Below are 20958 nucleotides of genomic sequence, written 5' to 3' on the forward strand. Positions count from 1 at the left end.
AGCTAAACACATAACTGAATTTAAAAATCAAATCTGTTATATTCTTTATTCCATACACTTCGAAAATAAGAAAACGTCCCCGGTGATATGTCAGAAAGAATGTAACTGATGATCATTGGCCAATATTCTTAAGAAGTCATTTATTGGTCACAAACATTATTTCAAATAATTCGGGTGTTGCGATTGGTGCAAATTCAAAATCGGGCAGCTAGGAATTTCTTTAATTTCCATTGTTGTCAGATTTAACAGAATTTCGCTATTACAATTATTTCGAACCGCGTAGTGAGGAGACGGTGGTCTGTTGGAAACACAATAGCGGTCTTTTCTCTCTTTATATGGATATGCCAAATTTTTCAAATGGTTGGCACTTATAATAATTTGAGATATGAAAGAGTAACACGCAAAATAAACTTGCCATATGTGCCTGTACAAAGAAAACACCACTGGCAACTATGGTAACCTATAAAAAAACTGACGTTTGTGAGTCATATTTATTTAAACTATACAAACAACAAACAAATCATTATTGTGATATTATTTTTATCTTACATCTTATTTGATGTATAAACCCAGTTTAGTAATTACGATTACACGCTGCATCAATCGAAACATCACCCAAGATAAACAAAATAATCAACAGAACCACAATAAATTATTTATTCAAATCAGTAGAACTTCCAGGCAGTGACACTTTCTCCAGCTCGCTTTTGATGGCTTCGATAACACTTATGGCAGGATCACTAGGTCTAAACCTCCCCTCAGCCAAAACGTGCTCCACATTGACTCGAGGTTGTTTCAAGATACCCCCAGGTGTTTTCCCTACTTCAGAACTCTCCCCTAAAGCGGTGGAGATTCTAGAAGGCGCAGCACTGGTGTGGGTACTATCAATTTTAGGAGCTGCGCTCACGGGGCGTATAAGTGGTGAGGGGGCGGTACTGCTCCAGGCGTAACTTGGGGTTGTGGAGTGCGGGTATTTGGCACCTGTTGTTTTGGGACGGGGTCGTAGGGTTGGTACCATATCTGTGAGTCTGAAAATAAGAGTTATTAGACCAAAAATGTATTCACCGCCGCGCAGTAAAGTCAGTGTAAGCCCGCAAGCTGAAATCCCAGGGCAAGCCCCTACTGCACGTCCGCAAAGAGCAGTTGATTTTGCGCGAAACGTGTTCGCGCCAGGACAATTTGGGCGCCTTTACGACACGCACGAAACTCACTGTGTTACTAAAATTAAAAGCTATAGTTTCGATTGAAACCAAGAATATGACCAAAACTGCGATGACTTGAATGTTTCTGTAGAAATTGAAGTAGGCAAATCAGACAGTCCCATATGAGACAAATTCTAAAATTGGGGGCTGATAAAGCTCCGAACCTGTTATCATTGGCCGAATGGCTTTTCACGTCAATAGCAATAGGCCGGCTCCTGTCGTCCACGGGACTATTTACAGGACTGGTCTTCCTGCTGCTGTTAAACAGACTGAAGGTATCATCCAGCAAATCATGAAAGCGTTTCCGCATGCGTGTAATATTTCCTGGAGTCCTCGTTCCAAAGTCATTAACGCCTTGATCTACGCTCATACCTAAATGAGAATGAAATGGACATATTTCAGACACTCATAAAAACCGGAATCACCATGCTTTAGCCTCTCAGAATGCATTTTCCACACTACCGGCCCGATAATCCCTGGATCTTCCATGGTACCAACACTTCCATGCCTTATAAAACTGTCTGATTTCCTATATCCTCTAGTAGAGGATTCTGATCCGTCGGGCATATCCAAGTTTGTAACGCTAACAGGCTCTAAAACCCTGTTAAGGGGTTCTGGCATGTTGGTTCTGTGAATTTTGCTGAGATTGTGGTATAGTACTTAACACAGTGAGTGTAAAAACCACCTTGGGAAACTTTTGACGCTAGGCATAGATAAGAAACTCTTCGGACTCATTACCCCAGGATCGAAATTGTCTCCGTAATCAGGTGACTCGTCTTTCCTGGATGATCCACTATCAGAATCCAACACTTCGGGAGGCAAACGTCGCACTGGCACGGTTTTATTGATGGCGGCTCTGGGTCTGGAAAGTTTTTTCTTGGGCGACGATTTACGCTTCTTGCCAAGACTCATCAAAGGCGAAATGTCCAAGGAGCTAGAGCTAAATTGAAGTCAAGTGGAGATCAATATTTACTAAAATCAATATTAATTGAAATCATTTAGGATTCGTTAGCATGTGCCTAGACGCATTTAAATCATTTTGCTTAATAATTATTCGACTAATATTTACCTAGAAGTAGGGCTGAAAGAGTTTTGGGGCCTCAAGACTACTGAAGTAACGTGTTGTTCCCCGAAGTGTATATAAGTGGGTGAAGTCCCTTCGGCTTGGTTGCTGTCACTCAATGTTTCATCATCTCGCACGAGCCCCTTGTTTTCCACTCCCACGCCTCGTTCAAAAATGTGTTTCCTGCAAAAAAATTATTTACCTTTTAATTTAAAAAATTCTTTATCGTACTTATTCTCAGTTGCAAGCGATCGCCCCTCTATGGCCCTCTTCTTCTTGCCAACCCCCAATAGCAAAAACGCCAAAATCAGCAGGACCAGCAGCACCCCAATAATCGAAATTCCTATAACGAACCAAGTGTTCTTTGCTTTGGCCAATCCCAGAGGTTCTGACGCCTTCACGTAAGCTGAAATAACCAAAAAATAGATGAATCGTTCTAGTTTAATAATCAAACATTAATACGTTCAGCTTTGATTTCAAACGGGAATCCCAACTCCTGCCTCACTTCCTCATCGGAGACTAGCGTCATATCATTAGCAGCAGTATGGGCATCTACAGGCTTGCCCAACATTTCCACATGGTAAACCACTTCGATTTTGTCTTCTCCATTACTATTCTGCTTGTTCACTTCGTGAATATATACGTTGACCAGTTTGTCCACTGGAGAATGTCGCTTTTGGCGAGATACAATGCCTAAATGACGAGCTTGCTGCCTACATAATAACGTTACAGAACCAAATTTAGCTGCAGCACGAAATTACCTCTGAAAGGCAACTTTATACAGCCGAGCTAAACTATTTTTGAGATCAATAATCACAGGGTCTTTGCCATCCCCCTTCAGCACAGTTAGCAGCCAAAACTGCTGGCTGGCATTAGAGAAATCCTCATCAATACTCTCGGGGAGTGTTGGAGTTGGATTTATTTGTCCCTCAGAAGATTGAGTGCAGTTGAATAGGCATTTCTGCGTCTGGGTCTGAAACATCACCGGTACTGACACCAATAATCGATAAGTCGTAGAGCAACGCACTGAAACATTTGCTTGAGCTGAAGAAGTTTCTACAAACACGGTGGTGATAATCGTCGAAGTCTTGTAGATGACCGCAGGTACCTCAGACGCCCATGGATTCTCCCCATCTGGCCCATCTCCGGACCCTGTCCAGAAGAAATCCTCGAACTTGTAAGATTTTTGCTCGGTGTAATGGGAGTTCTCCAAGAGAAGGAGCTCTGTAACGATATTAGATCAATACGAGCGCCTTGCACCGACGATCTCCAGATGCAATTTTATTAATCGAGTTTGTTTTATTCTTCGATGGTCTGCTTTGAAAGAGACAACAATGTATGCACGACGATATGGGACAAGCCATCCGAGCACGCAAGTCATCAATCTTTTACCAATCATGTGTATAAAGCTAATAAGTTTTTCGACTTTTGGGAGCATTAATCTATTTCCATAGCAAACAAACAACCCTGAATTTGGGTCGTTTACCCTATGAATTATGTTGCATTTATCCATGAAGGAAGTTGATTAATGGGTCTACCGCATGGACTCGGTAAATTGCACTTCTCGTTAATTAATTGCACTTTCCCGTACGGATCTGAGTACGAAAAGTTGTAATTTCCGCACTAGTGCGGTAAACAGGATAAGCTGTTAGTTTGAGATTTGTAGTTGCTTTGCCACGCTCATTACCTGAATGAGGCTACGACATCTGCTCATTAAACAGAGCATGTGAGGTCGCAAAATGCTCGTAGGAGAAATACGTTTCTTATTTCTGGCGGAAAGTGACTTCCCGCACTTTTTAGGAAAGCAAACTGTTTTAAAATGAATTTTTGGATGGATGGCACATACCTGTCCCATAAGTGTTTGTGGCTAAACTGGCCACATCAATGTTGGCAAACTCCAAGTCTTCCTCGGCACTTAAACAGCGAAACAGAACGACGATCAGTAGAGATAAATAATGTTTCATCCCAAAGGTAACGTAGATGATCGCTTTTGCCTGCTCAATCTCGTTCTTTAGGCCATTGCTTCCCTATCTCAGCCCCCTCTCTATAATGCTGCAACATTAAACTAAGAGGGCGATGATAGTCCATGCGGCGCGCATACCTTTGGTATTTTTCTTTCACACACAAAACACTTCATGAAGAAGCTCTCCATGTGTCCAACCCAAACTGATGCTGGTGCTGCAGTCTTTTGTCCCTCATTTCCGGAAAATTGATCAAACGTGACGCCTATTCAGATTGGGGCCACTATTCCTGAACTGAATGTACTTCGTATGAATTTTGTGCCGAAGTGCTCAGGCCGTTAAGATTAAGTTTGGGGGCAGATTTTAGTTAGTACCCTCTAATGGGATTCAGTTATGTAAGTTTGAGAGCAGAGGTTTGATTAACAATAATGCAGTGCCATGGGCAATGAGGCCCCCATTGATTTGCATCCCATTGTATATAGCTGGGTTGCCACTGAAACGACAATATCAACATTGAGCGTCTGTGGTGTAACTTAAATTGTTCAGGCGTCTATTACGGGCTTTAAAGAGGACTGTTTTGTTTATACGTGCGAATAGCAATTATTACAAAACATTAACTATAGATGGGCAAGGTTTTTTTGCTCGTATAGGAACAGTTCATGGGAATATCCCAGATACTATTTATAAACGAATGAGTCATATTGGTGGATATAATAAGTGCAAAATCGATTTGTTCAGGTTTATACACGGTAAATGTGCACTAATTTTAAATACACTTCATTTAGTAGGCGAACCACGATCCTGCAGGTGACAAATATTTTTATGTTAAACGGTGGCATGTACGAAGCGAGTACGAGGCGAGCAATGTCGCACTGTACACGACGCCCCAAACTCGGCTCTCAAAGCGGGGTTTTTGGATATTCTGATTTGTCGCCTTTTCCTGCGGCAATATCTACGTTAAATAATTTTGCGACTTTATTGCAGGAACCGAATAAGTATGCGTGGTCTTTTTGAGCGCTAACTGCGACACCCGGTCAAATACGCTATTTTTTATGTATTCTGGTCGCACACACGTGACACCGCCGGCCCTCGGCAACCGGGGCCGAACGTTGAGCTTCATGGTTCAGAAAATTACTGCAAAATTTGAGGCGTGAGGGTGCCCGAGTGCCGAATTCCTTCCCACCTTGCGGTTTCCGAGATTCTATCCGCGATAGCTCAAGTGATATGGTTCCTGTTGGAGATCAGATCGTTAACGTGGAGAAAATGTAATTTCCATAAGCACGAACTTGATGACAGCTAATGTCAATACTAAGCTGGTGGCGCAACAGGTAAATAAATGTCTCACGCATGTGCACTTAAGACAATTAGGCGTGCCTACCAGCAGGCGAAATTTTTGGAAAACTACCGCATTATCACCTGACTCATGCACCATTAAATGGGACTTCTATTGTCGCTTAATGAAATGCAAAATTACCTATTATTTTAAATTGCCCCTGTTTCGATGCTTACGCACTGATTCATCAAGCTGCGAAATTGAAGCACATAATCGCATCCGTATTTAACGTGCATACTTCACAATAAATAATTATTTATTCTAGATTTCTTTGCTAAGAACACCACAGTGCACCATTCTCACAAATTCAATTTACAATGTCACTTTAATTTAAACCAGAAGCTTGAGCGTTAAGAAAAACGCGCAGTGTGCGCTTGAACTTCGCATTAAACACACGGCAGTGAGAAGACCAGTCAAACCAGATTGTATACGTGTGCAGAACTAAGAAAACCTTATCCACAATGAGTTGTTTGTTGAGCTTAGTGCTTCCATTGCTAATTGTCGGCATTTGCCAGTGTCAGAACGACGAGGAAGAGGTGAGAAATGTGGACACTCGAGGAATCAGGGGCGATTTTTATGGTTCAGAAGGCCAGGACAGGTTTGTATACCAACTAGGAGAGATCCGGATAACTTTGGACGCATTTGGGTATTTTTGCCGAAATAAGAGATTTATTTGGCCTTTGCTTTTTTTTACTCTCTGTAACTATTTTCGGGTTCCTTGAGAAAATAACTAGCAACACAGGATTATCCCGTTCAGTCGCGTTTTGCCAAATACTTCGAAAACGACTACAGACATGAAAAAATTTAAGAGACGAAGTCTCTAAATCGAACAAGAAATTCGCGTTATCTGAACCGAATAGTCTTTTCAACGAACGATGGAAGGGTAAAACGGTGTCTCAACGCAAAAAATATAATCACCCTGAAGACTTTCCTGATGATTTGAAATGCTGCGTAGCTATTCTCACAAAAAACATTGTGAAATATCTCACAAACCGGAGAAACTATAATCAAAAACTATTTTCTCCTTATGTTCAACGTCACCCAGGTCTCCCCTACTGCGACTAAGTACCGCATTAGAAAATTAATTATTGCAGAAATCGCAATATTTATCCGAACGATTTCGGTCTTCCGGAGACAACGAGGCAAGGGTTTGGTCGACCGTCTCACCATCATAGGGACCCGTCATCCGATTTTGTCCACCACCATCATTTTCATAGGGATTATGACGGTGCCCAACCGACTGTGGTGGTGGAAGCCGAGAATGCGCCACCCAATTCAACTGTGAGTACTAAGATAATTCATGCTAAGATGCCCTCCTGCATGTAAGATTTTAATGTATTTTTCGTCTCTGCTCAAGATCCCGTTGGATTTCGCCAAAACCCTCAACGACGTCATAGCTAATGACCTGCTGCTGACGGTGATAGAGAACAAGCCGGAAGCTTCATATCCAACACAGATTGCAAGTAAGTAATTTATTTTTCTTGGGTACAAAAATATCATACAAGAACATAAAACAAACGATCCTCCTATGGAGGGATCAAACCTACATACTAAAAACTAAGGGAACAATAACAAGTGTTGAACACATGAGCTTTGAGCTCCTATTATAAAGCCTGTTCAAGTGGTCTGAATAGTTTTCTGTTGCTTTATATATCACATTTCATGTTATTACGTCGACTTTAAGCTAACAGTAAAAAATATAATTTTTATTAAATTATAATGCACAAAATGTATTGGGAAAACTTCCTTTGGCGTGATTCTAGTACGGTGATGAATTTTCAAAAAAACCCTAAGAGATAGGGTGAAAAAAAAAAAGTTAATTCTCTGACTCGGGGTCCTCAAAGTCTGCGAACAGCTTCCTGCGGCACTTACTATTTCCCTCATAAATTATCAAATAAAAACTACTGTCTTTGATATCCCGGATGCAGTCATAGGCGATATGAATTTTGCAGGACCTCTGCCACTTGGTTTCCTTCTGTAGTTTCTTCAGACTAGGCCGGTGAAACTCCACATAACCCTCAGCTGTTAAATACTTAACTCTGGAATTAGCTATCTCATTCGCACTTTCTAAAACATCTGGATCAGTAACATCTAATTGAGTGATCTTCTGACGTTTGTTGGGAGATTCTGGCAAACCCTTAGAGGGCGAAGGCGGCGAAATCCCATTTTTCGTCCCGCTTTTATCCAGATTGAGTTGTCCTATTTGACGTTTGGCACTAGTGGAAGCGTGGGGCTGCTTTATTGGAGTAAACATCAAACTGGGACGCGGGGGGCTTAAGAACGTAGACCGTAAAATCCTCCTCGAGGGCCTGATCGGTAAAGAAAAATTGGCTTAATTTTTTTAGATGAAATGGTTTTGAGGAGAGACTACTTACCGTAGTATCTTCAAGGAATGCGTATCGCGGAAGCCAATCTTATTGGCAGGTACAGCTTCTTTGAATATGTGCTTCATAGGATTAACATTGGTTTTTATGAAGTTGGTCACTTGTTTCTGCCCCTTTACAGTTTCGCCGAACCAATCTAGAACTATGTCTTCTGATAAGTAATACCTCAAAAGGTTCTTTGAGTTTTCCATCAGATCTATGTAGAAATCAAGCAGCTGTTGTGCCTCTATCACCTTGTCTTCAGTAGGATTTTGGTTGTCCATAGTTTAAGAACCTTAAAACTGATTTTTCTTTTAATTGACTGTTTTGTACTGATTTAATAAAATAATTATTGCAACTTTAGTTAAACAGAGGCGTGCTTAAATTGATAGTTAGTTTCATTTACTCCCTACACCCATGTACATGTATACCCTGTAGATATGTAAACTAATAATTGTTCCTAATTTTCAGATAGATTTTCTGATGTCAGTGACAATCAAGCCGAAAGAAGTAAGTAACTTAATTTAAAACTCTCTAAATCTAACCAAAGACTAATGTTTCTATCTATTGTTACATTTAGGGCCAAATTATTAATGTGATATGAACTTTAACATGATGTCAATTGCCATAAAAACCAAGGGACAATTAATTTCCAAGGAAATTAGCTTGCAGCTAAAGTTGACTGTACATGAATAATTTGGCTTTTACCTGACTACCAGTAAACCCTGCCTATTCTTTGATATGCAGATTGTTTACAATAAGTTTACACCTTTTTAAGCTTAAATTTCTCTACGTCATATTTGGGGCCACTTGTAGATATATAATCCTCAAATTTTTCCCACTGAAAAGGCCATTTTCTCTACTTTAGGCGCAGGAGCAACTATTGCACGCCCTGCTAAATGTATGCCAGAGTTAACAACAGTCAAAATTGCCCAATCAGAAGACCGAAATGTATTCTACGTTCCTGAATGTACTAGAATTGAAAGGTGTGGAGGATGTTGCTCTCATGTGCTTTTAAGTTGCCAACCCGAAGAGATTGAAACTGTTACTTTATCTGTAAGTTTTATACATAAAAAAGAATTTCTAATTATATTTATTTCGTTAAGGTAATGAAAACTGAATACACTGGCAACAACAAATTGAAATATGTGGGCTTTGTACCAATTGTGGTGGAAAAACACACCAAATGCAAGTGCCAATGCAAAATAAAAGAAGCGGTAAATTATATCTCCTGCTTAATAATTACACTATTCACTTAATAAATTATACCTCTAGGACTGCAGCGATTACCAAGAGTATAAAGAATCAGAATGTCGCTGTATTTGCAAGAACTCTGATGAGGAAAGAAAATGCTATAAAAATAGTTATAAAAAGTTGTGGAACCCAGATCAATGTGCCTGTCAGTGTAGGGACATTCAACCATGTTCTACAGGATTTGAGTTTGATCAAAATGAATGTCGGTGCATACAAAGTCAGCTTAGAAGGAGGTATGTTCTGACAAGTTACACAAATAAAGAAGATCCTGAATAGATGCAAAGCAAATTTTATTGTAAGCAAGTTTAGAGAGCAAGCTTAAAGCTTAGAGAGATGTCTAGCATTTAGGTGACAGAAAGCTCATGTATTTATTGTGATATATACAAATATTGTTTGCAGTGTAAACTGTACTTATTCTTACCCAATAAAATAAACTTTACTTTCGAAGGCCTTTAAAGGTTAGAATACTGAGTTTTCTTGTAACAATTAGTTACCATGGAAAATACCTGTTTAGTTTTGCTGGGTGAGACCTTTGTTAGTGATGACAATGTAGAAGCCCTAAAAGGATTCAAATAAAGTACTTAAAAGTATTTGAAATGCAATTTTTTTAAGAAAGTACTCTCTTACTGCATGAACGGAGAGGCAGCTTTCACTGATATTTTCTGAATCGATTTAGTAGCATTTCATTTGCTATTTGGAGCATATTCACAATTTGTATTTCTTCACAAAGCAACTTTCCTTTTAACTATTGTGCAACGATTTAAAGGGACACAAAGCAAACAAAAACAAAATGTCAAAATGTTGATTTTTCTAGCATACAAAATGGCGTTGAAGTTGAAAGTAGCAATCTTGATACAAAGAGGGCGCAATAGGACACATACCGATTCATATATTTATTTCTTTTTATTAAATTTGGTGGTGTAGATCACAAAAGAGAGATCTTTATATTAGTCGTCTGTACTGAACGATTTGAGATTGAAATTTAACGGAGCTCTAACCTCATATTGCAATGAGTAATTAAACAGGGTAAAATTCGAAATCTGGGTCAGAAGAAAAATACCTAAATTCAATAATTTTAATTGAAATTAAACTTATTAATAGTAGTGTAAAGCTATTGACTTAATTATAATAATCCATTTTTTACCTTATTTGATTTTTCTAACAATGAAGAGAAAGGCCACCCAAACAGAAGCTATTGATAAACCTGCAGTCAAAAAAGGTTTCTGGGCTTTAGGTCTATTAAAAACAATGAATGATCCAAAATGCATTATAAAAACCGACGACCAAATAACCATAATCAAAGACATGTATCCCAAGGCTCGACACCATTTCTTGGTACTTCCAAAACAAGACATTAGTAACCTTAAAGCTGTAACAGTTAAGCATCTACCTCTCTTAAAACATATGGAGAATATTGCAAGAGCATATGTTAAAGAAAATTTTAAAGATAGTAATTTTAATATTGGATATCATGCTGATGCTAGCATGCATCGTTTGCATCTGCATGTCATAAGTGACGATATGGATTCTGAAGCTTTGAAGACTAAGAAACACTGGAATAGTTTTAATACTAAATTTTTCCTGGATTCTCAAATTGTGATTAAAAGTTTGGAAGATAATGAGACAGTGTCGTTACCATCTCCAGAGGAGTGCAAAAAGTTTTTGGAACTACCATTAAAGTGTCATAAATGTAGTGCTGTTCTAAAAAACATACCAGAGTTAAAGAGACACATTTGTACTCACCACAAGAGAGTTTAATATGTACAAAAATGTTTGCTTATTTATATTTATAATACTTCACAATTTAATTTTATTAACAATAAAATAAATTAACAAACCAACAACTACAACTAAGAGCCGCTTGGTAAAGTGGCTAAGGATTTGGCTTGAATCAAGAACTCTACCCCTTACAAACATTTTTCTTGCTTTAAGTCGCCCAGTATAAATTATCTTAGTCATATATCAATTTTCCTAACTAAAAAATATTACTATACCCGATTTTTTAAAAAGATTGGTATAATTGACACCACTGCAAAAACTGCAAGCCATATGAAAGTATTAATGTTAAATGAACTATCCACTATAGTCATTGAATGTAGAGTTTGGCCACCTTGGATAGCAAAAAATGAAGGAGGTGCCACACCTTAAATAAAACAAAATTGATAAATTAAATCTGAACACACAGCATTTTTTATTAAGGAAAACAGTAAAAAAATAATGTTTTTCTATTGCTGTTTTGAACTAAATTTGTTAATAAAAGCAACATTATACTCACCAATAAATGTCCCTAAAGCAAAAGGGATTAAGGGCACCCCAATTACTGGAGCACATAAATTTATAAACCAATTTGGCAAGATTGGTGTTACCCTTAAGAACACCATGTAATTAAACAAGTTATCTTTGTGTTTATCAACTTGATTTTTCCATTTCACTGCTCTCTCTGGAAAATGCTAAAAAATTATTTAATCCAACATTTTTTCAAGTGCCCTTAAATAGAACTAGATTTTACCTTCAGCACTAATTTTCTTCCAAGTAGCTGTGACAAGGAAAAGCACAAGGTGGCTCCCACCATGGAGCAAGTGCAAACTAAAATTAAGGCCACATAAAACGGGAACAAATAACCAGATAAGATTGATAGGAACAGAGAGCCAGGAATAGCGAAAGTTTGAAGGAAAATGTAGGACAAAAATACTCCACACATTACAAGATAATAATGGTCCCCTTTATATCTGTCTAGAACTATACCTAAGTTTTTGGCATCCTCTATGTTCCATGGAACTTTAATATGTTTCTTTTCTTCCCTGTTAATGAAAAATTTGTGAGGAGGGTTTAAAAATTAAGTAAATACTTACTCAGTTACTTGAGGAAATGTTCGGTACACTACAAATAAGGCAGACAATGAAAATACAAAAATAACTGCCACAGATAATGTGGCATATCTGGTTGAGATCTCATTAGGAGCTTTATTTCTAGTAGCATTAGTACCTAAAAATAAGCAATGTTATGAGTTAAATTTCAAGAGGTATAGGGGGATTAACACAAAAACATACTAGAAACACTAAGGGAGACTGGTGGAAAGGACTGGGATGAGAACATTTCTCTTGGATTTTGAGGCAACCACAACTGCCTGATGGATCTCCTACCTCGAATGCGAAAATTAGATTCAAAAGGGGAATTATAGAGATCGGAAGAGGTGCTTATAATGGGGCTCTGTACAAGTGGATGTTCACCTTGGACTTGGGGACCGTTCATGATGAACAGGCAACTTCTTTGTATTGTTTACTACCAATTTATAAGGCGCACGGCTGAACTATGTATCGCTTTTCAAGCTTTTAGTATTTCTCTTGAACGAGGGTTTATTGAGTTACTAATTAAAATTGTGGTTAAAATGTCGTTTTTCTGTTGACATTTTTTTTATTTTGTTTAATGACTTAGGAAGTGGTATCATGTGATTTGGACCAATAGGAAGTAGGAACGAAATCATATGATTTGGTCTAAGGTGGAATCGCTTTGTATGAAATGTAAAGTTGGGAGTTTGGTTGAAAGGTGGCGCGCCACGTATTGAACTTCAAATTTCATTGGAGAGCGGTTTTGGCGTTAAGTGTTGCCGACCTTTGCGTTTTTATTTTTTAAATTTTATTTATTCAGTTAATTTATGTTGAACAATGCATCATGGGATAAAACCCTGACGACGCCATTATTAAGTGGCGTCGGCACTCCATAAATGGTCAAACAGGCTGGGGCTTAATTGAACGTTTCTTTGGATAACTATTATTTTACCCTCAAAATTCTTAAGCGTACTAATTATTTGAACCAGCACCATACACCTGAACGAATGGTTACCTTAAGGATCTGAAAGGTTTGGTATAAGATGCTTCCTTGCATGGCTTAATCTGGAAAGTTGAACTTGCCGCAATTAAAAATGCTCGAATTTTGAATTCTTTGCAGTTTACTGGCATCTGTTCGAAATATTCGCTGACCTGAAACTTGGGAGCGTTCTGACTTAACCCATAAGGTAAAAATTTTAATGTTTTAATTTTGAAATAACTTGAAGTGCCCTGAAGAACTCAACTTGACCTAAGTAATCTGAATTAACCCCGCAAAATTAAACTGATGCCTTGAGCAATTCAGGCCGAATTTCCCATTCAAGTACCAACATTCATACGCCCAAAACTGCCAGGCCTCAATTTTCCAAAGCTGACCTAGCATCTGTGATTAATTACACTTTACCAATAATTAAATCTATCGGAATCTTATAAATTCGATATTTACATAAAGGCTAAATTAACGTCCAATAATTTATACATGAAGGTCGACTAAAATAAATCACGGAGCATTGAATTACTCGTCTGGGCATGCGTTCATTACATTGAAAAATGACAGTAGATCAATCGTCGAAAAATTAATGCTGACCGTTCCTTAATCGTAAGTGATAAATGGCAATCAAATGCTCCGAGCCACTCAATGAAATCTAATTTGGAGTGATTGATAAACAAACATCAATTTACGCATTTCACGCATTGGAACCGCAGTGCGAGGTGGTTTTATTCGATTTGGTTTTTGGATGACAATAAAAAGACCCTTAATGCGATGTGAAGAATGGAACCATAACAAAATAACTAAATGCTATCTATCTCTTTTGGTTGTTAGGTGTTTAATGTGTCTGCCACGGAGAGAGTGGTTCATTATGAGCCATGGCGATGACCGATGGTCATTAAACTCCAATAAGTTTTTAAGTCATGAGAAAGATTCATTAAATTTGCTGATTTCGTATTCGTTCCATTATTTTTTATTTATTATGTCGCGTTGCAAGCGAAACAAATGGGCGTCGTTTACGAAGGTAAAAGCTACTGAAAGAAGCGGGTTCCGGTGAGGAATCCAAGCTCGCTCACAAGATCTACCATCCATTTCCCAAGGAATTTTAACTAATATTAATCGGTCCGTTTTCAGGCATTCAAAGTGGTGGTCTCGATGCCTCGTTATTAATTCGCACGATAACAACATACAGAGAAATGAACACGACCGGCCGCTTTGTGGACATTCTTTGGGGAAATGGGGTACAAATTTGCAAACAGAGGCGGTACCATCTGTAAATTCTTAATTCATATTTTTTCATTTTATCATTTGTGGTATTGAGGAATTACCCTCCACCTTTAAATGGTCGGGTTACCCGCACCACTGTGGATTATGAGGAAAGGTGTCGAAAAAATATGTTATATGCGTCTGAGACTGATTGTTCAGTCTTTTCTTTAATTTTTGGGAATAACGCCTCATGCCCTAGAAGGGGTGGATTTGGTCACTATCGTCAGTTAAAATTGTGATTAACATCCACCCATTTGTCGAGAACTCGAACTCATACCCCCTGTTGACGTTTCAATTACCGAGCTGGCACCAGCCTCCGAACCGATGGCAGAAAGAGTAGAGAGAACGAAAATAAAAAGATATATAAAAAAAGGCGTTATTCCCCAAAATAAAAAGAAAGAAAAGAAGTCTTTGGAACACATTTATTTTAAACTCAAGTACCTACAGGCATGTGCATGGGTTTAAATATCTACGGTATGATACATGTTCAGGATACACACACACTTGAATATTCTACGCCAATGCGTTGTGTTTTTTCCGAAGCGGCATTATTCGAATTATGCCAAAACATTAAAACCTCTGGTTTCTCCGATTTTGGTAGCCGATTTTTTAACGGTCGATATTAATGACGCTGTCATCATTTAAAGTTGTGCAGGATTAAACCGAATCGGCCATCTGTTTAACAAGATTTACTGCCGTCCTTACCCATTATCGTCGCAAATATAACTTTTTAATAGTTTTATTCGTTTCTTTCGGGTGAGTCAAACTTGGAACGGAAACTTACGTTTAATTAATACTATCGGTAAATTTTCCGAACGAATGAATTATTGAGAGTAATAAAGGGAAGCCATGAGCAACTTCGAAAGAGGACGAACTCAAATGCTTAGTAAAAAATTCATAAAGTAACTGTACAGAGGAAAGTGGAGTGGCATGGGAGAAGCGCACAATTCGAACGTAAAAGATGGCGGAGACAATAATTAAAGTGATCAATTTCTTGAATAAAAGAACGTTTCCACGAGAACACGAGGAGTGCGGTCGGGCCCGGTAATTTGTCAAAAGAAATTTTATACCTTAATTATAGAGGGTCAAGTCCCTAATAATACTTCTATGTAAAGAATTTTCTGAAAGCTTCGGAGCATACGGTAAATTCTTTAATAAATATCACAAGGCCAATTTACATGGGTGCAGAGAAGTCTCAAAGGAACTAAGAATAAGATCCCGATGTACCGAAAGTTAAAGTTAGTATCAAATCTGACCAAAGACTACTTAATTACAGGTCTGCAATGATCTAGAAGAAGTGGCTGTGGCATTGCTTTTTATAGTTTTCTCCCCCTTTTTGGTGTATGAGATACTAAGCCATGGCGGAGGAATCACAGGAAATCACGTCACCATAATTTCCTATATGAGCTGATTGCGCCCGTGAACAATACACCTCTGGCGTTAAAGTGATGTTACAGGGGCACTAATATTTGGCAACCTCCATTGAAAAAAATTAGGCTAATTTTATGGCATTTTCCACTGGCCACACCAGGGCAATGCGAAGACATTCTGCCTTGAACTCATAAAACCGATGCGAAAAGTAAATAAATCGATTAAATTGATCAAATTAAGCTTTAAATAAGTTAACAGAGAGTGCGGTATAGGGATCTCGTAAATAGTAATAGATTAGACGTGGTAAAATGGGAGAAAAGTTGCGCATTCAAGGAAGTAGTTTACGATGTAGAGTTACTTCGAAAAAATCGAAATTTTCGATTTTATTTTGATTTTTTCCCGAGTTGTGGTAAGAAATAGATGAAAACTAAAACCACTTTTTCATTGCGGGTTCTCTATGAGCTTAGGATGATAGTTTTACTTCATTTTGTGACATTTCGTTTGTCAAGAATGATGGTCTTTTTTTTCTAATTACGGTCCTGATAAGTTTTTGCCAATTTTAAGACAGCTTTTTATTACAAACCAACATCAGCTCCCGTGAATTCATTCAGTTTCGCTCGATTGGCCGTTTGTTCTTTTTCTGAAAAATAACCCGAACTAACCTTATTGTTCTAGAACCAAACAGATGCACCTATTAAGACATTGTCTTGAGCTTTTTTCGCGAATCAATCTTAATTTTCCCACGGCAATCCAGTGCCTTCAAGATCCCAATATTGTATTAAAATATTCCCGCCTTAAATACTTGAGATCAAGATAGCTAATTAGGCATATGCCAGCCGCATAAATATTCCTATCAACCCCTTCAAGTCTCTCCTATTTAAAAAATTATAAAATATTTCAAGCAGAAGTCTCGGAGATCCCTATCTAGAACGTGTTTTTACCAAGTGTTTAATTGTTTGTAAAACGTATTTTGTTTTGCATTTTAATATGTATCTGTTGTTCCGTCGTTAAATCGGGCCACTTCCGCTTGCGTGTGGTAATATTTTAATGGAAAAAGGGTTCTACATTTTATCTTTGAAGACGCGATCATAATGAAATTACATATCGGTCGATGGTAAGGCACAAAAAATATGGTGCGTGAGCTGCACCACCCCCTTAAAGGATCCCCATTGAAAAGGTGGTATGCATCCTTTTACTTAAACATGGGTTTTTAACTGGCGATACAAAAGAGACTTCCATATCAATAGAAAGTGAAATTCGCCCCATGGTGTTGTTGTTGGTGCACTAATCATACGGCTACTCAATGAGAACACCATTCTTTCCTTTGTGCAGGTATATACAATAAAACGGCCGAGTCAATGAGGAAAAACCAGGACAGTAATTAGGTACCCACCAAAAAGGGCGTGGAAAACATTTCAGCTACGTTGTTGGACTGTTAGGGAAATAACATATTATGGTTTAAACTAATGACAAAATTAACACATTTATCGTGTTCTTGATGCATGCAAAATGATACTTTTTGTGTCACTAATTCAGAGCCGAACTAATGATTCCAGAGATATGCATATTGATTTAAGGGCAATCGTGCATTGAAATGACGATTTAGAGTCAAGACATTGTCGTTTTATTGATGAACAATTACCTTCAAACACCTGCGCAACTAAAGGTCAGTTTTAAACCGTTTTTATAGCAAAAAGTAATTATTTCAACCGTATAGTCATCATGCATCTTGCCCCATTAACGGTGATTACCAGGCTTTAATTTCTGCTTAACAATGTAATAATTTTGGCTTACAATTGAGACATAGTGCTTACGTAAGGGTACGGTTACTTGCATGTTTTTGCACTTTGATTACCATCTAAATGAATTTGAAATTTGGTCCTCTTTTCCCCGATGCTCCCCTATTATAGGAAACCGCCCCCACCAGGTATTAGCTATGTAGATTTAATTCCTTAGGAAGGAAACCGAATAATTCGTCGGCCACTGCCTGATTTCCACTGCCCACTGAACACGCAGGCGCGGACTTTGCGTTTTACGGCCTTTTGTTCTCAAATAAATTTGCATAATTCACTTTGTATGTATGAACGAATAGTGCGAGAAACATTTTCCATTAAAAATGCATTATTGCAGTAAAGTTTTCAGATTAGTGAAAAGATATGTCAAGCTATTTTAGGAATAAAGAAAATATTATAATATGCACAGCCAAAGCCACTCCTGGGTAATCGATATTATTGCTCTTAGGGGGGGAAGGAGTAAGAATTTCAATTTTTTGGATTTAAGTCCACGTGCCGTGACTCTGTCCAGCGACCTGATTCGATCAATTATTTTTGTCCATGTTTCCTTTTCTTGCCATGCTATGAATCAAATCGCGAGAAAAATCACTCAACATCCATCTATTAGACTACACATTTCGACGAATATTTGCCTGAATTCTCCTGTCTAATAAACTTCAAACAGGCATCTGCATCTTAATGCTGATAATGGGGCTCGATCAATTATTGCGGTATTTTATCTAAACTAGATTCGTTTAAACATTTCTGTTTCGTCTACATATTACACAAACTAGTCGTCTCTAAAAATTAACATTATACGCACGCTAAGGCGAACCGCGGGGAGCAATCCTAATTTGATGGATTAAGAGGTTTCCGAAAATTTATTCACGAAACCCTTTGTTCTGCTACCAAAAGAATTAGACCGAAATTGGACTTGGACAGCGGCCGGTAATTTATTCAGGAAGATTAACAGGAGATATGTTAATAAAATTAGACTTGGTCGATGTTCTCCTCGATCGTGGCGTGATATTTCTAGTCCGCATTAATAACAAGTTTAATTCTCAACACGGCCAAGTTTCCACCTTTGACCTAATTGCGATGCAGATTCATAAAAAACGTGTATGTTATGTAATGACGTAATGCATAAATAATAATGAAATTGCTGGACTTAAATCAACGCTAAAAACTCCGTCTTAATGAGTTTAGCGCCTGCACGCAACTTTCTTATTAATATTAATGGTTTTGGAGTGATTAATGCTGAATTTTACCAATGGGACAGCTACAAAACGCACATTTGTAGTCGTCAATTCCCCGAAATTAATATATTTTTTTACCGATTATTCTTCCAATTCTATGGGCAAATTGACGGCCATCTTGAATTGAAAACGGAGTCATGAAACGCATCGAAACCTCGCGACGAAAGCCCTTAGTGCCAAACTAAAAAAGCGTGTTTCACGTGGCCATATTTTCGCTGAGTTTAACGCATCAAAACAAAGTGTTTTTTTCATCGAGTACAGTTATAGAAAACTAACGAGTACAGGGTGTGTCAGAAGGATAGAATCAAACTTCTAGGGATTGTTCAGTGCAACAATAGAAGATATCTGCGTATAAGAACCCGTGTCCGCAAATGTTTCCCTAAGGTGCTACGGTCTTGTGATGCTTTAAGACAGTTATGTGCAAAAATGTGTTTTATTGAGGTTTAGTACGTTTTATTTTAATTTATCTGTACAAAATAGCACTACAATAATCGTTCAAAATGTCGTCCTTGAACTTCGTCAGTTCGGACGACATTGGATCGGTAGAAGTAATCCAGTTCCGTGACCTCCTAGGTCACTCGATCTAACACCTTTAGATTTCTTTCTGTAGGGACATGTAAAGTTTCTGTTTTATGAAACGCCAGTAGAAACAGAGCAGGACTTGATTGCACGAATCACTGCGGAAGTCGTTTAAAATGATTATCAAATTTTTAGCCTAGTCCGCAGAAACCATGTACTTCGTTTAAACAGTTCTGAAACACCCTGTATACACTCAGTCATAGGGGTATTCGTATCTCATTAATTTACAACTACTTTAAATGGTTAATATCCGTTTATTCATTACTAATAGAATAACTCATTAAAAGAATTTAATAAGCCTTTTGCTAGTTAAAAAATGGACCTTACTGTGTTAAGTTGTGCCAATTTATTTTAAAGGAAAGAAAAAAAGACGGCGTTAGTGGGTCCATCCAATATTAAGGGGCAGACTATCCACAAGATATTTGCAGACAAACTTGCCGCCACAGAATATATCCTGAAAAATTGTTCTTATGTTACCGGATGTCATTTAAAAGTTTCAATGAACTGGACGACCTTTTGCGTTTCAGATTGTAGAAAAAAGTACCAGCATAAGAATTGCGGTTGACCCGATGGAAAGATTGGTAATTACACTCAGGTAAGTAAGCTTTTTTACTTATTTATAATATACTGGACATTGCAAGTTTGACCCTCACCATTGGGATATCGGAAACTAAAGGAGATGCGAAATAGTTTAAAATGATGGCAAAGCTGCGTAATTTGACGCTTGACCAAATGTCGTTTTCAAAATTTGAATTTCCCAAGATATACCAAGAAAAAATTGGAGATTTTATTTTTATTTTTTTAACGTTATTTGACAAGGAAATCCAAAACCGCAAACACATTTTCATTGTCACTTTTTCTCAGCTACACGATGACGTTTTCTGATTTGCCATCGAGATTTTGTCTTTCAACTACCATCATCAACTTTATTTTTTCTTATTCCTGTTCCTAATTCGTGCAATGTTGACCGGATGACGATTGAAGGTGCTGAAAGCTGTTGAATTGATGGTGCATGGTATGGTAATGGTCATAGTTTTTAGCACACATTATCACGTTTAATATTTCTATTTTTGTAAAATGCTTTTGATCGTCATTCAGTTTTTTCAACATAGAAACTAACATCAGAGCGGAATTCTTATTTTGGTCTGGTAGTTCCTTTCTTTTTGACACTAATATATTTTGGAAACATTTTTCGTAGGACGTTTCTATTAACCTTTTTTTACTTCATTTCTCAACTGGAGATGATTGTGTCCGCTGTTGGAGAGTTTCATTTATATCTATATTTTAACTCTCAGTTGATACATTACTGCTAATTGGTCGTTCCTCCATACATGGAACCAAAAACAGCATAGAATGAAAGTACATATATTTCCTTCTTTTCTCGGCTTCTTGACCAGACACTATATTTTTTTGCTTTTCTTGCAAAGCAATTCTTAAAAACTCCTTCATTGTCTTTGGACGTCCTTCCGAATAATGGATACTGAAATATGGTCATGCCATGTATATTACCAAAAAATGGTGATGTACATAGACGCGGCAAGGATATATTATTACAGTTGAAAATTCAAATCTAAACTTACTTTGTTTGGCAAAGCACCAAAAAATGTTAAAACTACGAGTAAAAAACCTGAAATGCGTGCAAATATATGGTAATAAATTTTTTTAAATTTTAACTCGCGTCAATCGAGTTGTAAGAAAAATAGAGCGACTTGCAACTTTTAG

At 37.8% G+C, this 20958-nt stretch overlaps 5 protein-coding genes across 9 annotated transcripts; 2 read left to right on the forward strand and 3 right to left on the reverse strand.

The window, feature by feature from the left end:
• Positions 1-482: 482 nt before the first annotated feature.
• LOC136413303 (uncharacterized) lies at positions 483-4583 on the reverse strand. 3 transcript variants are annotated; one of them, XM_066396785.1, is made up of 11 exons: positions 4367-4583; positions 4112-4309; positions 3293-3489; positions 3027-3238; positions 2728-2978; positions 2497-2671; positions 2272-2448; positions 1888-2142; positions 1628-1830; positions 1367-1574; positions 483-1028 (listed from the first exon to the last, which is right to left on the reverse strand). In XM_066396785.1, exons 2-11 carry the CDS (start codon positions 4227-4229, stop codon positions 653-655), a joined length of 2172 nt encoding a protein of 723 aa, XP_066252882.1. In that variant the 5' UTR covers positions 4230-4309; positions 4367-4583; the 3' UTR covers positions 483-652. The 3 variants fall into 3 exon arrangements, with proteins under 3 accessions (XP_066252882.1, XP_066252884.1, XP_066252881.1); XM_066396787.1 differs by having other exon boundaries at positions 1888-2136; positions 4112-4317; XM_066396784.1 differs by having other exon boundaries at positions 4112-4317.
• A 1221-nt stretch (positions 4584-5804) lies between these two features.
• Positions 5805-9641, forward strand: LOC136413304 (uncharacterized). Its single transcript, XM_066396788.1, has 7 exons — positions 5805-6157; positions 6654-6840; positions 6917-7022; positions 8394-8432; positions 8791-8978; positions 9029-9139; positions 9198-9641. Exons 1-7 carry the CDS (start codon positions 6021-6023, stop codon positions 9450-9452), a joined length of 1023 nt encoding a protein of 340 aa, XP_066252885.1. The 5' UTR covers positions 5805-6020; the 3' UTR covers positions 9453-9641.
• LOC136413305 (uncharacterized) lies at positions 7017-10001 on the reverse strand. 2 transcript variants are annotated; one of them, XM_066396790.1, is made up of 3 exons: positions 9804-10001; positions 7935-8224; positions 7017-7868 (listed from the first exon to the last, which is right to left on the reverse strand). In XM_066396790.1, exons 2-3 carry the CDS (start codon positions 8204-8206, stop codon positions 7376-7378), a joined length of 765 nt encoding a protein of 254 aa, XP_066252887.1. In that variant the 5' UTR covers positions 8207-8224; positions 9804-10001; the 3' UTR covers positions 7017-7375. The 2 variants fall into 2 exon arrangements, with proteins under 2 accessions (XP_066252887.1, XP_066252886.1); XM_066396789.1 differs by lacking the exon at positions 9804-10001 and adding an exon at positions 9598-9727.
• A 194-nt stretch (positions 10002-10195) lies between these two features.
• On the forward strand, positions 10196-10934 carry Aptx (aprataxin). The gene has a single exon (XM_066396559.1). The coding sequence runs from the start codon at positions 10341-10343 to the stop codon at positions 10932-10934; it is 594 nt and encodes a 197-aa protein (XP_066252656.1). The 5' UTR covers positions 10196-10340.
• A 230-nt stretch (positions 10935-11164) lies between these two features.
• stas (Transmembrane protein stas) lies at positions 11165-12621 on the reverse strand. 2 transcript variants are annotated; one of them, XM_066396558.1, is made up of 5 exons: positions 12407-12621; positions 12029-12161; positions 11686-11977; positions 11452-11626; positions 11165-11319 (listed from the first exon to the last, which is right to left on the reverse strand). In XM_066396558.1, the coding sequence occupies exons 1-5, from the start codon at positions 12426-12428 to the stop codon at positions 11165-11167; spliced, it is 777 nt and encodes a 258-aa protein (XP_066252655.1). In that variant the 5' UTR covers positions 12429-12621. The 2 variants fall into 2 exon arrangements, with proteins under 2 accessions (XP_066252655.1, XP_066252654.1); XM_066396557.1 differs by having other exon boundaries at positions 12320-12621.
• Positions 12622-20958: the final 8337 nt, after the last annotated feature.

This window comes from Euwallacea similis, chromosome 13, assembly GCF_039881205.1.
Source record: "Euwallacea similis isolate ESF13 chromosome 13, ESF131.1, whole genome shotgun sequence".
NCBI lineage: Eukaryota > Metazoa > Arthropoda > Insecta > Coleoptera > Curculionidae > Euwallacea > Euwallacea similis.